The following is a 19,247-nucleotide window of genomic DNA, read 5'->3' on the forward strand; positions in this document are numbered from 1 at the left end:
CATATGACAATCACTTTTTTCTTGTTACTGACAATTTACAACATTGAGAAAACATATCCTTTACTGTGTCTACTTTTCAACTTTGCTAGATTTCACAAGGATCATCCCTAAATGATTTACAGAAAAAGAAGAGGCGTGCCCCTCTTCCACCAACTGCATCTGCTCCACCCACTCCTGCTGTGCCAAACAGGACAGAAGAGAGGGAAGAGAAGAGGAAGAGCACAATGGGTGAGAGGCGTTCTTTTCTCCTGTGTAATCCCATGCATGTACTTTCAGTGCTCACTGTTTGAAGTTTCCTTAATTCTGTTATCCTGTGAGTTCGGAAATTTTTGTAACTTGGGGGAAAAACGCATTTCTCTGCAGAATGAAAGTCTGGAAATAAGTGTTTGCATATTACCTCTTTTTTTTTTTTTTTAAATGACGCCATTCGAAGTACTATAGGGTAGTAAAAGGTAGATAACACTCATCAGATGATTTGAATGTTTGGTACACGCTGAATATCCAAAAGCACCAGCCCTGGGCCTATTCTGCACCTTTAAGGTCATGGTGATTTTGCTACTAAATCGAAATACGGAAATAATAAATGGAAATGCTAGTAAATGGAGATAGGCCAGGCAATACTGAAAGCATCTGAAGCCATGGGGTTCTGCTAGAACTAATGTACAATCAAACTGGTTCAGTATCTCCTCATGTTCCTAAAGCCTGAAGGTGTTTTCTTTTCCTAAAGTCCCCCAACAGTTTGACATCAACTGACTGTAGTCAGTGAAGTTTTTCTTTTTAATTTAGTCCTCAGTTTTATTATGAACTAATCTCTGCTGAGTCTTTAGCTAATCAGTAGAAGAAAAGAACTGGTCCTCTCCAAGGAATGCTGTACATAGCTGGACACAACAAAAGAAACTCTAGCCTTCAGGTCTATGTGACACCACATTTAGTCTCATACAGAAAGACTGAAAAACGTTCTCCCAGACCTCTGTCATTGTATGACTGCTAGCTTATTGAGATTGGTGGGAGCTTTGCTGGGGTGAGGACCCCAAGATTATGCTTTTAGCAAACAAAGTCATTTTATGATGGGTAATGATATGAGATAATAACCCCACATATTGGAACTCGTTTTTCAGTACATTAAGAGAATCATTCTTCAAGTGCCATAATGCGCTCAGTGCACTTCAGTTCGTGCCTTTGACCTCATGTTTCATAAAGTGCCTAAGACATACAGATATGACATCCTGTCATACATAATTGCTTACATTACAAATGCCTCACAGTTTAGAAAGAAACCTCTTGGCTTTGTTCCAACATTTATTTTCAGTAAATGCTTCACATTTAATGCCTCGGCATTTATGTAGCAGCAGGAGTCCATTATCTTGTGACATATTCGACTCCATTGACATGTCTTATTTAAACCCTCTAAGAGGAACGTTTTCGCTGTGCCGTATAACACAGCAGTTTTCAGCAAATTGGCTTACTTTTAACCATTGCAGATGTCACGGTCTGTCGCTCCTCATGCTTTGCCCTACAGCCGGTCACTTATTGATGACATTTGGTGCTTTAACTTTTTCTAAGTGTTCATTTTATTTTGTATCAGTGCTCGGAATGTTACAGACGAAATAAAGCAGAGCAGAGCCACTTCTAGTCTGTTCAGTACTGTGCACATAAGTGCTTGCTGGCCAGACTCTGCTGATGTAGGATTCTTAGTATCGTTTTCTTTAATGGAGCCTTATTAATTTACACCAACAAAGAACTCGTCCCACAGTAGCCCTATCTTCAGTGCTTTTCGTTTTCTGCTACTTTCTTGAATGAATGTGTTCATTAACAAGAAAAAATGTTACAGCAAGGGAAGGTTGGTAAAACAGCCTCTTTTGGGGGCCCTTGCAAGAAAACGATGAGAAAGCACAGATGGCTCTGAAAGCAAGAGAGAAAAGCTGTGAAAAAAGCAAGACTGTAGTGAGGGAAATAATGTGCTGCAAGAAATAGGCAGCCACATGATGGAAAAAGGATTAAAGCTACCTATGTATCTCCCAAGTTAGCCACATGAATCAAAGCAAAAGATCCCATCAAAAATATTCTCAAACTGGTAAATTCACTTCAGTATTCAATACTGAATCACTTATTCAGACACCAAAGAATTGTGCCCAGTTTTCTCACGGCAGTAAGAAAGGGTCTGCACATATGCCAGCATTAAATTGTGTCTGAATGGTTTAATCTTTTTTCCTCCCTCTTGGTGCTACTTCCCTTCTCAGCAGCACCAGAGCATGATCAAAATGGATCAGACGAGAGGTCCGTCTCTGCCAGCATCTGTCTTCAGCAGTGACCACAGTAGATGCTTAAGGCAGGGTATGAGAGCAGAATGAGCAGGTAGTCATGGTTCCTCAGTGCACTTTCAGCCTTTAAGGACTTTCCAAATTGCAATAGCTCTAGGTCTGCACACTGCAAACTGGCAGCAGCTTTTTAACATTGCAGATGGTTAATATAGTGCAAAGTTGCACGCATTTATTTAGTTATTGCACATAGTATTGAAATAAGCCCCCAGCCAAATTTATGAGCGTTTCCTTTGATAGCTTAAAACACTGTTTTGCAAAAAATTACTTAATCATCTGCTTCTTCACGATGTCAAAATAATAAAAAACCTACTCATAAAAAGAAAATACTACTACTTGAAAATACTGACCTGAGGCATCATCCTCTTTCTCTCAGAGAGTCAGGGAAGTAGTCACGTAAAGTATCCTAGAGGTCAGCAAATTGAGGCAATTTGGCACTCGAGAAGATAAAAATAAAACATTTTTTGTATTTCCCTGCATAGCTTTTTTCAGTTTTTCTTATTAAACTTTTTTTTTCTCCTTCCTTATGTCTTCCAAAACTGGTGATTTTTAACTGTTAGTTGTGATGCGCATGTATGTGCTGGGCCCAATTCTGGTCCCATTGCTGTTGTTTAAGAGAGATCGAGCTTTACCTTCTCCCTTAATTATTTCAGTATAAATAAGGGCAGAATTAGATCCAGAGTGACTTTGGATGTGGGTATGGGAAGATCAATATGCGTTTAAAAAATAACGATAAACAGAGCAATCGTTATCTTGCAATGAAGTAACTGGTCAATTGATCCCCCTGTAGGTGATGGACGGCAGGTGCCACAAAAGCCTCCTAGAGGCACCACTCGTGGTCCACCCCAGTTAGTGATCCCCCCACCCCCACCTTACCCTCCTCCTGACAGAGACATTGTGGATCCAACAATATGTCACAGAGAAGCAGATCTTACAGCACCAACAGAGCTGGTACCTAAACGTATGTTTGAAAATACATATATATTTGCATTTCCACTCCTTTGATGGTTACTCTCAGGGGTATCTTTTCCAGACTTTCCTCTCTGCTCTCTAGACATACATGTCTGTTTTTTCCCTTTTTTCCAGCCTGTTATCTTTTAAAATGCCCAATGCAGTGTAACTAATTAATACAAAGTAAACAAAACACTTGCTTGGAGACAGTTCTGTGGATGATACCTGGCCATTGTATGTAGCATTTAAAAACAACCATCAAACCTTGTGACTTTGTGCAGCTGGAAGCAAAAATCTGCTGTCTTGTAGTAATTCTCTATGTTTGTTTTTCTGTACTAACATTTTTTCTGTCTCTCTAGAGACAATTTCCTTTGAGAGTAAATAGGTCTACCAGTCTAATTTGAAAACTACAGGGTGTCTCCCTTAGGAAAATTAAACCATTTATAGAAGCTGTATATTGTTAAAGGCCTTCCTTTCCTAATGGGTACATGTTCCTTGCCATCTCTGGATAGTCCTTTGTGTGCTCTTCCCCTTGAGGCATAACAGTTATCAGACAAAGAAATAGGGTCTTTTCCACATCCTTGTGTATTTTTGAAAAGCATGTTTTCATGCTACTTTTTCATGTTTATCCATTGACTGTCTTTTAAATCTTTGTACACAATCCAAGTCTTTGATCATGTATTATGTTCCCTGTGGGCTTGCCCTGCACACCCATGTAGATCCTGTAAAGGCAGCACAGCTCTGCACTTATGGCATCTCATGGACACACTTCCTTTGAAGGTTAGGAGGGTGTCTCCTAACCATGGGATAGAGAAATATCTCCATTAGCTGCTAATTTGACAAAACATCTTTTTCCAGGACATTTTCTTTACCAAAATTATTCTGCAGGTAGCAGTTACTCTGATACATTAATGTTGGTGTGTTTGCTGTTGGATACCAGCTAAATATAAAGCATTATTTTTCAAATCTGTGCTGAGGAAATGCAGATTGACAAGTTTTATTGATGGGGAAAGAAGGAAATGAAGGAGATCCATACTAACAGAAAACCTGAATCTTACTGAGGATTAACCCTATTTCATTTTTACGAGTGTATGCACAGAAATCATATCATACTTAAAATCTTGGGTTTTTTGCTAGATACCGTCAGTGTGCCTACAATGTTTTCTTTATTAAAAATCCTTTGTGGCATTCTTTGCATTAATATTTCTGCTTCATTTGAGTTTCTACCACTATTATTTTGCAATGCTTTCCTGATCTACCTTGGTGATCAAATACCCTTTAATCAATGCAGCTCTGATTTTATCAGGCTGATCATCTGTTCTTAAACAAACACTATATCCCAGCCAAAAGGATTTGATTAAGCTTGTACATGGAAAATAACATGAGCTTTTATTATCATCAGTTTACTGAGAGCAAAAGAATAGTGTTCAGTGGGTACTTACTTTAGACTTAAAGCATTGGTGTTGGAGAGGAACAAGTTTAGCTTTATAATTATGCGGTGCTCTACCTAGATAAAGATACGTGTATAGATTTACACAAGAGAAATGTGTATGGATGTACCCATGAGAGAAAGCAGCACGTATGACAGATGCTAATTATATTGCCTAATGGCATTCTGAAAGGTGCTTAGATACTGTAGTGATTGAGTGGTATAAGAACAGAGTTTTGCAATGATGTTTTTTATTGCCTGAGAATGCCTCAAGCAGCGCAAAGAGGGCTTTGGCGGTAGATTCAAAGAAGAACAAAATTTTCAATCTTCCTAACTCTAACCTCAGTAACTGTGTTTTCTCACAGAACAAGGTGGGAAGGAGGATAAGCTACTGATGCCAACTATTGATGAAAGGCATATTTGTTCTGAAATCAGCTTTCTCTGATGAGGATTGTGGTCTTCCTTTGCTGAGTGGGTGACTGTCAGCAGCAGTTTGTCTTTCACAAGATAAGATTCCCATTGAGAAATTAAAATTCTGTGATCGTATGGACTTTAAATTCTCGTTCCTTACGATCTGTCTGTGGGGCACTGTGCCTCGCCCCTCATTCCTTCCCAGCAAACACACAGTAGTCCCATTGTGCTCTGGGAAACCCATGTTGAGGAATTTTCATTTCATAGAGGATGGTGGTAATCACTCTTCACGGAGTTTTCCAAACTTACGTGGAGTGTAAGTCATTCATGAATAGTGCCTTTAGTAAGATACTTGGGCTTTTCTGACTCTAATGGTAAGAAACGTTTCCACAAACAAGAGTACAGTTGGTCCTCATAGTTTTTGCTCTTTTAATCTTTTTATTCTTATAACACGACCTTTCCTCTTAACTTTTGGTCTGGTAGACCCTTAGCTGCATGTTGTGTACAAGTCTAAAAAGATATATTTATGCAATCCTTTCTCCTTCCTTATCTTACTAATCAGATTGTTCATGGCCTGTGATTCTAAGATTGACTGCGCTTTGGGAATGCAGAAGTGCAGATTGTCACTTCTGTTGCATGGCGTTTGGTTATGTCACATAGCTTATGAAGTTCCCAATAAATGAGTTGATAGTAAGCTCCACTTCCTGAAGTAAGTGCCACTTCAGGTAAAGAACGCACATATTGAAAGATTGCTGCACCTAGACAAGCAACTAAAACATGCTAACTAAACTAAAGCCTCCATGATTAGCCCTTTATTTGACTTGTTATGAACTATCATTAAGAAATGCAGTAAGAAGTCTGAAATTTTGTGTTGTTTGAAAAAGAATAAACAATGCACCTTCTTGTAGAGTGAGATCCTGAGGTTAAATTCTTCGCTCTGACACTAGATAAAGTACTAGTGAATTCAGAGTTCACACTGGGTAAGGGCCTGACACCTAATTAATTTTTAAGTTTTGGAAAGTGTTTTGTCTTTAAAGAAGTGAAAAAATGATTTGAACATGTCTTTTTTTTTTAAACTATAGATCAAAATACTCAATCATCACTCAACCAGAAAGTTTGAAAGGGATGAAGGAGTGCATATAAGCATTCCCAGTTATTTTGATAGATGACACATATACTACTAGTTGATACCAGGTTAATTTTAAGGAACAAGGAGAACAGAAAGGAGCCTTGTACCCATATGTAATTTTTAATGTTTTTCATTATATCATTGATATACTAACAGGTAATACAAGCCATTTGACAAAAGCTGTGACAGTTTCACAAGCAATTTGGTCATATTTCTTCAGTCACCTTAGATATATACCTAGTCCTTCCCAATCATTAGGTATAATCTGTAAGGGTTGGACTTGGTTAACTTGAAGTAAAAATAGGTAGAGAAGTTCACTGAGAGGAAACTACATTTTCTTACATGTGGTTCTGAATTAATTGAGAACTGCAGGCTGCTGAGTAGGGAATTTTGCTGGCCTGTCATAGTGCAGTGCTTCAGAAGGCATCTGTCAGGTGACCCAGCCTTTTCTTTCTTAGAGATGGTCTTTAAAGCAAGAAAACTTGCAAGGGTGACTTAGGAGGCTTACACCGCCCTTGCTCCTCTCACTCATCCAGCCTGATCTGAGGCTAAAGAATGAAGTTGAATCTCCGACATCATCTATCTTGTACCTTATGGAGAATTAAAATTCAGGCCAAGTAAAGCAGAATTCATAGACATGCTGCATATCAGGGGGTGTGTTTTCTGTTGGGATTGAGTTAGTTTATACCTGAACCCAGGAAGGCAGTCTCAGAGCATCCGTGGGATTCCGAATTTCAAAACATGTGCCCATGCACCTACACCTCCTTTGTGTGTCTAATTCTTTAACATTACTGAGCATGCTAGCCATTCTGCTGTCTGACCTACACAATATTTATAATTTTATCCTTTTACTCTTTTCCCCCAACAGTTTACTGTTGTGCATCATTCCCTTCATATACCAAGCGCGTCTGACAGACCTTGCCTCTTCTTATGACCTTCATACCTCTGAACCTCCTGTGCCTCTGCTACCCTGATTCTTCTGTTGCCTTCCTTCCTTCCCTGCTGGAAAAGAACCTTTTTTTTCTGACTGAGATTTTGGCTTCCTTTCTTTTCGAACTCGCACATTCTCTTTTAATTACTATTGATTATTTTTGGCTGTGGTTCATACTCATTTGTGAGATGTATGCTCCCGAACTGGATGCTGTGTTCCATAAATCTATATATCAGCCTCAGAAAGATTATCCATGCATTTGTCTGTTCCATTTCAAAAGATTCTCTTTATTTTGAGCCATGGTTTAATTTGATTTGGTGTTTCAAAGAGCGTGTTTTCGGAACAAGGTGTCATTACTTTCAATACTGTCTAAAGGTTTAATGAAAACTTCCTAAAAACATTTTCCTTTTTTTTTCTGTTATCCCAGTACAACATTTTACATTCTCGACTATATTCTCTTTTGCCTTCATTGCATGTATTTTGTTCCTCTGGGCATGGCCTAGTCAAGTTGAAGTGCAAGATTCTTTCTGTATCTTGGCTATCAGTCAAGCTGCCAAGAGAAAAAAAACCAGATCTGTTGGATCTATAAGGGGCCTAAAAGGAATACTAAGAGCCAGTACCAAATGCACTGATTCATAGGCTTTACTTCTGCTTTCATCCTGATCCTTATTATGAGTAATTTTATCTTGATGCTGGAGAAAACCTATGGAAATCAAGGTGTGTGTTCTATTTCTGTAACAAAAGATACAAACACTGTTTGCTCAAGAGAAATCTTGCTTTGCAAGTCTCCTTTTTACAGTTGTACTTGAAATAGTCAGTGAGTTATAATTAAAATATCAGCTATAGGATTATACTTACCAAAAACTTCTTTGCGCTGAAGAAAGTTCTTCATGTGAATGGCCCATAAGGCATGTATTTTTAATCATTCTGAACTATAAGCATAGGTTTTATGAGCTGCAATGATGCACACACCCAGAACTATTCTGACCTCACATGTACTGTGTTTTAAGACATTTATGTTATTTAAATGAGTGAGTTGCAATACATAACTCTAATTTAAATGATGAAAAATTATTGTTTTACCCTCAAGCAAATAATCATGTTCATCTTGAATCCTTTCCAGGTAGGGAAAATGGAGAATAAGAAAGCAAAGCATTCCTACAGATAACGTGGAACATGACTAAAAAGAGTTTTGACGGTTTTTAATACAAATATGACATGTAGTTAATAAGTTTTAAGTGATGCTTCAGAAAGTATACTTAATACCCTAAGGGTCTTCTAATAAAGTGGAGTAGAATTGAACTCTCTGCGCTGCCAGATACTTTGTAATAGCTTCTTAAGGCAGGACAATGATTTAATTGTAAGTCTTCTCTTAAAAAAAACATCTAGTAGGTGTTCACAATGTGAAGATTAAGAACCTAATTTACCCATTCTCATTACTCTATTTACATCCTATTTGTACCTCCACGGAGTTACATGCCCCATGGAGTTCAGACTAGTATAAAAATGGAATAATGAAGTAGTGAAACAAAGTCTTTTATATTGAGTACAATGCAGAATTACAGTGTATTGTAAAAGCAGTTCTTTGCATTGACACCAGTTTAGCTTAAAAACTACGGCCACCATGGCACAAACCACAACAAGGAGGCTCAAGTTTTCAACAAAATTATGTTTTTGGTTAAAATGTTTCCTTGCTTTGAAGGAATGCAGCTATAACCCCTCTCCACCCAGCTAAGTTTGCTGTGGAAAGCTGTCTCTTCAGGTGGTCTGCTCAAACTCTTAAAAGCTCTAGGTGAAAACTCAAAAAGTTCATTACTCATCCTTAATTTACTTTTTTTTTTAATTAAAATGCAAAATTTGCCTCTAAAAGTATGTTTGTGGGAATTAATATTTTCTGTGAAATTTCTACATAAAATATATTAATGACTGGTTTAAGCTAGCCAGCTCTGCCTTTCGGAATGTAAAAAAAATGTCTTGCTTATGCTAGCTCATATCCTTTGTTTCTTACGATTTCATAAGTGCCAGGTACATAAACAGTATTATACAGAACTTTAAAAAAGAAGAAAAATTGTTACATCTTTAAAAGAAATCATCTTAATTATAAGAAATTATGCTTATAGTATAACATTAGCATGTTTAAAACCTCCCATTACTATACACAATGTGGGAAAGAACTTTCAGTGACACTCATTAAATCCAAATCTATTCAGTGGAATTGCATAGATACTCTGTTTCACAACTGTTAGTTCATAATAGTGTGATGACGGGAACACGAACTCACTGGAAGTTTGGTTCGTGAGCACCAGCTCAGCACCGAGGTACAGACGGGGAATCCCTGCTTGTTCCAGGCTTCAACCCATGATTTCTAACGTCGCCTCAATCGGCTTCTGGAAGAGAATGAGAGGTTTTCTGTCATTTTCAGTGAGAGGAAGAAATGTCAGTGTAGGTCAGTTTGATGGAGTCTTGGGTTAGCAGTGATACGAAAGGACGCTGCTTAGGTTTACTCCTTTTATTTTAACCATGGAGACGTTAGAAATGCAATGAGAATGACATGGAGAAGTTGATAAAAAACTGATACTATACTATACTATAATTTTTCACAAAAATGCCCTTACCAGAGTTAGTAAGAAACACATTCAATGTATTCAGGATCTATCTGCACTACCAAACAGCATTGCTTAAATACTGTCCTTCATGGTAACATATCTGAGGTGAAAAACAAAGGAAAAAAAAACCCAAATTGGAAAATATTATTAAGCCCTTTCAGGAGGTCAAGTAAATGCATAGATAGCTTATAAATCAAAACAAATTCCAGTAATATGACTCCAATGTCAGTGACATTCAGTGCTCTTAGGAAAAAAGGAGAGATGTGTAATTTATGATTAAGCCCATTGTGATACCTGATGAGTGTGCTCAACCCCTATGAAAACCATTGAATTAGAAACAAGTTCCCTGGTGCATAGATTTCACTGAATGGCCGTATAAAACTTTTTTTATGGTGGCCACCAGGGGGAGCCAACGTTGTCACGTATCTGCACTAGGCAGCGAGTAAGAATAACGCTAAAGGTGAATTTTAAGCTAATAGATACCACACTTATACAAAGATTTTCAGTTCTTTAAGAATGCCATAAAATTGAACTTAGTTTACTGAGTTGTTTTGTTAAGCAACTAAAAAGATAAATAAATATTTTATTCTAGATTTTTTTTTTTAATCAGTTTCATTGCAAATAGGAAAAGGAAGGTAAAATCATATTTGCAGGTGATGCCACTGTGATGGCATCTTCCAAACGTAAGCTCAAATTTTTACTCTAGGCATTCTAGGCATGTTGGGTTGGCTATTATATTGCGTTAATATTGCCCATACATTTATGGCAGCTGTGTCCAAGGTGTGGAAATTAGTACCTATGGCTGGTGTATGTGCTTAAGAACAAATGCATAGGAGTAGGTTAGGTTTAGTGCCAGTGTAGAAAGACCTGTTCTGCTAGCAAGGTTTATCAGTTTGAGTTTTAGCATTTTAAAACCATGAGCAGATTGTTTTAGTACCCATCCTCTTTCACAGACAAATGACTTCATTACCAGCAATTCAGTCATTTAGAGACTAAAATCTAGGATTCAGAGACTCTCCAAACTTCCTTAAATGTCTTTTCTACACATTTTGCTTTCTTTTTTTTTTCCTTAGGATTGAAATCTTTGAGGATTGAAATGAATGTTGTCTTTCTCACTGAGCAGCTGGATCTTTTTTTTTTTTTTTCCAGTGACAGGGCTGTAGATTACTAAACTTTGAATTCATTCCATTTTTATCTTTAGAAAATGTGCTACTGGTCCAGAACTGAAACTTATTCTGGGCAGGTAAAATACGAAGAGAATATTCTAAATATATGAATGGAAAAAGGAAATATTTCTCTTTTTGTTCATTTTTAACTGGAAGTATTTAAAGCTGTCCATGGCATCTGGAGTGCTCGAATAAGTGCCAAGGAAGAGTGATTGGTAGAGAAATTATCCAGTCCAAATTGTATGATGAATTGCAAAGGCCTATGATGCATTTATATATTAAACATATGGCCATGCAATCTATCATATGCCCATCATCTGTCCCCATATTCTGATTTGTAAAGTAAACTCTGTGGTCATGATTCTCATACACTCATCATTTATGTTTACAGCCACTTTAAGCCCTCTTTATTGTTCCAGCCCACTATAAACTGCCACTTTGTGAGAGTTGGGCCGTGTGTGTGTGTGTGTATAAGACAGTAGTTCTGTCTTCCAAACTTGGCTTCCAGTCACTGCCATGACTCTCAATATATATTTAGTACATGCAGTAGGCACCATTTAACTTTCCATAGTAAAATACATGTTATTTTAGAAGACAGAATGTAACTTATTCCATCCCTCCAAAATTACAGCCATGTTGTTTTCTAATGTCATTGCAGAACTATGAACTCTCCCCTCAAGGACAGTGAGACAAACTGTTTACACACTTCTTATTCAGATATCTCATATATAGTATGCAGATAGGCTTCTGTATAGCACCTGTATGGCTAGAGAAGTCTACTGTTAAAATTCATAAGGAGCTGACAGAACAAAAAGTGACATAATTAATTCTTTATTTATCCAGAAGAGCTTACACGTAATAAACTCTGCTGATTCTTGCTGAGGTGGAGAAGGGGAAAGGTGATCTTGTATTTTTCTATGCAAGAATCAGATGCTTTATTCCTTGTTTATTGCATATTCTTCCGTGATGCTCTGTTTTCAAGTGGTGAATGACTGTTGAAAGGATCAAGCCCAGTAGCAAGAATGAACTACTTCAGAAGTTGGTAACATACTGAATAGGTATCAACTACTGAGTCCTTTATATCCCTTGAATATTTCTTCAACATGAAAGATTATTTTTTTTCCTGTTCAGTTCTAATAAGAAGATTGTAAATTTGGGTCACCAGATCTGCTTGATTTTTTCATGCCTTGAGAAAGTTCTGAAGAAGCAGATACAGTCCTGAGTAAAGGTAACACCATTTGGAAAGGGTGTATTTTGTATTCCCTTCCATGTTCACTCTGCTGCCTGCCACGGTATTGGAAATAATACCTATGATTTTGCAGACTTTGAGCCAGCAGTCAGTCCTACTGTAAGGGAGGACAATTCCTTTGAACATAAGAAAATATTTTCTGATTACATTAAGTATGGGACTGGACTCCAGTGAATCAAGTAGTCTTTCTAGCCTCATTTCCTGATATTTAAGTTTTTAACTGGTTATTTACCTATTTCACAGAGTGTGGAATAATCTTAGCTTCACATTTCCCATCCTGACTAAATGAAAAGCTATTGCTCTTCTAATTCCCTTGCAGCCCAGCTCCGCAATCCAAGTGGTCTGTGGATAAACTGTGAATGTTTATTCTAAGTGAAACCAAATTCCCTGTTTTCCTTGTCCTTAGTCACAATAAGCGCAGTTTAAATCTGTGAGCTGTACCTTTAATAACTCAGTGGTGTCTTAAACATACTCTGTTGTACTTGAACAGTGGAATATGAAGAAATTGTCACACCCATACAAGTAGAGAGACTTAGGCTTTATCAGTCACAAGCCAGATTAAACATCTGTGTCCAGCCAAATACATGCATGTTGAGGTGTGTATGTGTGAGAACTTTAATCCTGGGTACAAATTTGAAGCTATGTTTGATTTACACACTACGTATGGGGCAAATCAAACTGTCAGGTTGGTATTTGAAAGAGCATTGAAGTTTGTAGTGCAAGATTCTACTGATTAAAATGCAGGCAATGCACAGAGAGCTACAGAAAGCAACCTGTTGAAAATCTTTGTATTCTTTGTTCCAGGTAGGCGATAATACCCATACCAAAGTGCTTGTCCATCCTTAGAGATGCTCATACTCAGCTTTTCCTATTACCACTTCTAAGTCACTAAACACTGACTAAAATGCCTGCCTGCTTTCTTCTAAGAAATTGAGAATTCTGGCCATGCACATTCACTTCTGGGTTTTAGGGCCTGAGGGAGCAAAAGGCTGAGAGCAGAGACAGAGTCTCTTTTGTCAGCTCTTTTTGTGGATTCCATAATTGGTTCCTGGCATGGGTAAAAGAATTACTTTCCAACCTACTGTACTATAAGCAAAGGTGGGGTGTAATGGAGGACAAAGACCTAAAACAAAAGAAGACGGAGGAAAGAATGAGAAAGGAGGACTATGACAGACAAATATTTTTTTTCTTTTAAGACTGTTGTGATTCAAAGGTGAAAGTAAAGTTGCTAAATATATGGTAACCTCCCATAAACAGTGAAGGACTAGTAGGGGACCATCTACTTACTTGTTAGAGCAAACAAACAAAACAACTAGTTTTTTAACTTCAAGCATCAATAATGAAAACTATTATTGATATGTTTTTTAAAACACGTAGTTAGCATTTTTCTTCTTTTCTCTTCCATGATTGTTTCTCACCTCAATTTTTTCACTTGACAAGAAGATGAAAAGTAAAGGGGAAAATATTTCTTCAGTTTATAAAAACAAGAAAATTAATGGAGAAGTATTTTCATCATTTTTTTCTTAACTAAGTAAAAACATGCAACAGGTCTATTTAGAAGGTGTGTCTATAGATGTAACAGTCAAGACTTGAATGTAAGAATTTAAGAATTCTTATAATTAGCTCAGAATTACGAAGAATTACATAGAGAAGAATTACATTACATACATAAGAATTACAAAGGCTGTAAGAAAAACTAATCTACTGCCTTTAAGTTCAAGATAAGAACATTCTTTACTTGACTTGTATTCGTAAGAGATGGAACTTTTTGGAAGCTAAGCAAATCCTTGTACTTGACTTCCTATACAGAAAGCCCCACAGTGGTCTGTTAAAGGCTGTGAAAGGGCCAGCCTGTATCACTGCCTGGTGTTGTTACAAGTAGAAACTACTTTGGGGACTATTGCAGGAATGCATTGGTATTTTGATTTTATTCTGAAACCCTTTTTGGGTACTACCAGTCTCTCAAACATGTTAAATCAATGCTCAGGAGTGACACAATTCTTTTTTAGTAGGTAAAACTTATCCTCCTTTCTCCCCCAAAAGAGGAAAGATTTAATTTTTTTTCCCCAAAGAAATCTTATGTCAATTACATAACATATGTAAACGTTTTATTATTATTATTATTTATAATTTTAAAGTATATTTTTTTACTTTTAAAACCCTTCTCTGCTTGCCTTGAGAAAATGAGAACAATATGCTGATTAACTGACCAGTCAGTTAAAAAGACTTAGAAGTTTAAGTGTCCAAGTTTTCCAAATGAAAACATTTAGTAAAAAAAAAAAAAAAACAAAAAAAACCACCAAAAAAACCATGGATATACAGTAATTTGCTTGTTTGCTCCACTCCCTTGTGGACATGCCCAGCTTCCTCTGTACCTGGCAGCTTTCCTGTTCTGTATTCATCAAGCTAATCAATGGGATTCAGATGTTCCTCAAATACTACAATCATTTGTCCGCAGTCTGCTCTTACAAAGGACACAGATTGTACTTAAAAGGCTTTTCTTCACTTTCAGGGTACATTAAATACATGGCACTGTTCATAATACAAGGCTTTGGCAGTGTATCGATTGCGTTCTTTTTACACAAAAAATCCTTGCACAGGGAAACTCCTTGCAATTTTTCCACTGAGTTAAATTAGTGCCTGGGAGAAAATTAGCAGACTGAAAGCAATGGAGACAGAAGTCCTTAAATTTACACGCTGTAATGTGAAGAGCAGTAACAAACCACCGGCTTGATTCTGTGCTGTTCTGATAGGGGCCATTCTAAGGTGAGAGTTCTATAATCTTGTGCTGAATTTCTGAGCAATCGGGAGAATGAAGATAATGTTTGAGCATTACTATACGAACTGTACTGTAAAGTGGAAAAGTGGCCAGTCACACCTGCTAAAGAATTTTCTGAACACAATCCTTGCGTGGTGTTTTTAGGAAAAAAAAAAATGATCTGGTTCTTTGGATTCGGAAAGAGGAGGTGCCTTTTTTAATGTTCTTTTTTAGTTAGGGATAAGGGGAAAGAAGGGGGTAATAAAGCGATAATGATGGATAAAAAGGGAAAAAATAGATGGAGCAGAAAATCCCAGAAGCTTCAACTTCTAGCTTTTCAAAACCAAATGGATGTTAGGATTTGGGAATTTTTCCTTTTTTTTCTGCTTTGTTTTCTTCTCCTCCTCCCCCAGACCCTATCAAGTAATTCGTTAAGCATTTCTTTTTGACTTCTACATTAATGACTCAGTTGTCTGGTATCTAAACCCAGCACGCTCTGGGTTGAAGCTTTGCTATTGTTCATAGCATCCTTCCCTCAGGTATCCCTAGTAGATAATAGAGAATGAGCTTTTATGTCAGCACATATATGAAGAAAGTCTCCTTGCTCTGTCCTTCTACCTCTTTAGGAAACTTTTGGAACTGAACTTTAGAGTGTTATCCTTCCTGACTAATTCAGAAGTTGGCAGTCGGTTTAAAAGTTACTGGAGGGTTTCATAGACAGACTTATAAACCTACAACAGCGTGACCTTCTCACCCTAATTTCTGTAGGAACTGAGGCTAAAAAGAAAGAAAGTCAAAAACATTTCCAAATTTCCCATAGGAAAAATGACCTTTTATGCTGCTCCTAATTAAGCCCATTAACTCAGGTGAAAAATTCCCCAAACTAGCTTGTCTGTTTTGAGGGTATGATCATAGTGAACCTTCAAATTCTAGAAATGGCCCTGCTCCAGCAAAGCACTTAAGCATGCTTAATCAGGTACCCCATTATACAGCATGCACGTTATTATTGAATGAGCTGTGTAAATGAAAGCCTTAAAATACTTCACATGAATAAAAATGCAGACAAATTTTCCCTGTGGGGATTCATCCCATGCAGGAGATATCTGCAGCTTTGCATTTTAATCAGTGAGAGGTCCAATCCTGCTCCCATTGAAGTCAGTGGCAAAACCCAACTGCTGGAGTGGAAACAGGATCTGATACTAACAGCGCAAAATATGAAAGGGGAAAATTTATTCCAAGTGGGTGTTTAGGTGATGACCTGTTTCTTGCATCAGGGTACTGTTCACCATAGCACCAGAGATGACACTGCCATTAACATTTTACTATCCGCAAATCAGTACAGAGCATAACACGCCGTTACCACTCTTGCATGTTTGCATTTCTTCCTCCTGGTATTTCAAGTTAATAGGGAAAGAGAGCCCCAGGGCAAAGCAGGATTGATGAGATAATTGACTTCACAAGAGGACTATGGAGGAGCGGGCCAAATTCAGCTCTGACTTAAGTATTCCCATCTCTGCTTATGTCTGAAATAATCTGATTAGTCCATCTGCTGTCAAAGAGGAGTGGTGGCATGACAGCAGAGCTCTGCTGTGAGCACTTTGTTCTCCACCTCTCCGATATTCCCCTCCTTACTAGGCTCCCAGGGAAGAGCTTCAGTGTGCACTGCTGAAAAAGATTCTCATGGCTAGAGAATGGAGTTCATGGTACCCTGCGTTTCATTCTTGCCCCATGCAGTGATTTCTTGGCTCTGTCTGTGTTACTGGAAAAGAAGTCCATCTCTTGCCGTCTTTCCATACAACCAGTTGGCTTTAAGGGCTTCTGCAGTGTGTCTGTAACTCTTTGCTGCTAGCATAGCCTGCAGTGTTTTAGGTGGGGAGTGTGCTTGGCTTGCACTGTCCTGGCCTCCCTGCCCTTGGTTTGCCCTCATCCCAGCATGGGAGCCTGGTCTTCAGGGTGCCTAGGAACTGTCCTTCGAAAATGACACAATGCCCCTGTGGAGGATATCACACGAGATCTTCAGGGAGATATTTAGCGTACTCTGGTCCTCAGTTTTGTGCTCTGCAAGAATAGTTCTTTCTTCACTGGGCAGCGTCAGAAGGCAAAATGTCTTAGTGATGACAGGTTCAGGTACTCCAAGCAGTGTTTCCACTGTCTTCTGTTGACATCATTGGACATCTTACTTAACAGCTGTGAGAAATATGACAGCAGAGTAATCAAGTGTGAATGTCCAGTAAAATGTATAATAACTAAACTCAGCAAAGAAGCGTGCTTTTCTAGGTTAAAATATTTCTAGAAATACAATTACCAAAGTAAACCACCAGACCAAGTATATTGAAAAGCCTATTATTCTTTGAACTTTGTAGAGAGAAACGGGTATTCCATTTATCAGGAGGCCCATGAAGAGTTGGTTAATGTACATCAAAAGAGGTCAGAGTAGAGCTTTGTGTCTCTATAGCACAGAGGTGTATGAAAATGTTTTCATATCTATATTTGGAGCTAGTTGCTGAAAGTCTGCTGTGAAGGTATTTACGTTATTGGTGGTTTGGCTGAAGCCTGTTTTGGCCAATTAAACAGAGTTATTTTGTGCCGTCCTAATTGTAAGTTAGACAGTTGGTTTATGCATGAAACATTTAATTTTCTCAGGGCTCTGTCTGACATCAGATGATACTACAGATGCTTATCCTATACAAAGATAGAAGGTGATGTAAGGGAAAATGATGGATGCACTGCTGGGGGGAACTGAAGAGCGACATCACAGATCTGAATGGACTGAGGTGCTGTGAGAATGGATTAAAAAAAATCTCCAGGAGTAATGAAATCCCACTTTGTCAACCACCACTCCAGCCTGAAGTTCACTCTTAGCTTTTGGTATTCAGCGAAACCGGTATTTGTTGCCATTACTGCCTAGTAAGTCTGCATTGTTAGGAAGGTACTAAAAGTATTTTTTCTCGTTTGTGCAACAGTTCTCAATAGAAGTGCTTATAAGCCCAAGGCAAGTATACGTTGTCCCCATGAACAGAAAACAACTGTTTAAAATCTTTTATTTTTATGTGTGTAATACCTAATGGCTTCAGTAATAGATAGCTTATTACAGATTGACCTAATTCCCTTCCACACTTCCTAACTTTTAAATCACTTTTAATCAGAAATAAATACACAACTGTGAGTGGAACAGTGTCTCTGTACTATGGGAAGAGCTCATAAATCCCACAAGTGTGACTGTATGTATGTATATGCGTGTTTGGTTTAGGGTTGGGTTTTTTTGTCTCTTTGCTGAGTTTGCTGGCAGCTGGTCTTTGGGGAAGGAAGATATAATTACAATGCAAAAAGTGTTTTATGTTTTTGTCCTCTGGATTATGCTTGAAGTATGAAACTGTAGTAGAGATTTTATGGAATTGTTAACAGACAAACTAAGGAAGAGAATGAATTGATAGAACAGAATACACGAGGGGGAAAGATGGTGAAGTTTAAAAACAAAAGTTAAGCAAATGGCCTTTTTTTTGTGGTCTTAAAAAACACCTAATAAAACATTGTTTTATCGCATAGGTGCACTAATCATTTCTGGTTTTAATCATTACACCGCGTATGCTTTTCAGGCAATTTTGTAGAGTGCGTTCTCTAAGGTGGCTCATGAAAATCACCTTCACGGTACATTTGTTCAGATTCTACAGTGTGCTTGAATGAAAGCCGACCACCTCTGTAAAGGATGCGGATTGCCAAAATCTATCACTTAAGACTAATAATTCCCAGCAAAATGTGGAGAGTGGTTTATTTCTTCACCAGGCTCATTATATTGGGCAGTCTCTGGGTTTGGATCTTGTTTTTCCTTTCCCACAAAGGCCTACAAAGAGCCCAGTTATTGATCACGGCATGTTACCAGTGTTACACATGGTGATTTATGAAGCGCAAGTCTGAGCTGTCTATTATATGCTCTTAAATATATTTCCATGTTATCCTGCTCCTCTAACCTACATTGTCTGCTTGTTCATAGTCTTTTTGAAGTGCACAGATTAGGCACACTGCCCCTTTTCCTCGCATCTAAGCAAAGGACTGACTAGAGCCAGGAAAGCACCTTCTGAGTCGTTCTAGCTTGCTGTTAACTTCAGAGAGTGAACACCAGGAACTGTTGGGAAAGTATCCCCATCATACTTAATTGTGTATAGAAGGAAATTAACAACTCACACTACTGACTCATTTTTTAAAATCTGTCTTTCTCCAAGCCAAGTGGCAATGTTCTCTAGTTAATCAAGGGAAGATCTACTTTGACACAAGATCCTTTTCTTGTCAAAGAGCATTTTG

At 37.9% G+C, this 19,247-nt stretch overlaps 1 protein-coding gene across 16 annotated transcripts in view; it reads left to right on the forward strand.

Annotated features, from left to right (window-relative positions):
- COBL (cordon-bleu WH2 repeat protein) overlaps nt 1-19,247 on the forward strand; it is a 178,967-nt gene that overhangs the window by 123,856 nt on the left and 35,864 nt on the right. For 15 of the 16 annotated variants that reach the window (XM_054190123.1, XM_054190124.1, XM_054190122.1 and 12 more), the window contains 2 exons: nt 90-228; nt 3,109-3,279. In XM_054190123.1, coding sequence (XP_054046098.1) covers nt 90-228; nt 3,109-3,279 — 310 coding nt within the window. The remainder of the gene's footprint in view (nt 1-89; nt 229-3,108; nt 3,280-19,247) is intronic. The other variant, XM_054190121.1, reaches the window with a different exon arrangement.

This window comes from Rissa tridactyla, chromosome 2 (genome assembly GCF_028500815.1).
Source record: "Rissa tridactyla isolate bRisTri1 chromosome 2, bRisTri1.patW.cur.20221130, whole genome shotgun sequence".
NCBI lineage: Eukaryota > Metazoa > Chordata > Aves > Charadriiformes > Laridae > Rissa > Rissa tridactyla.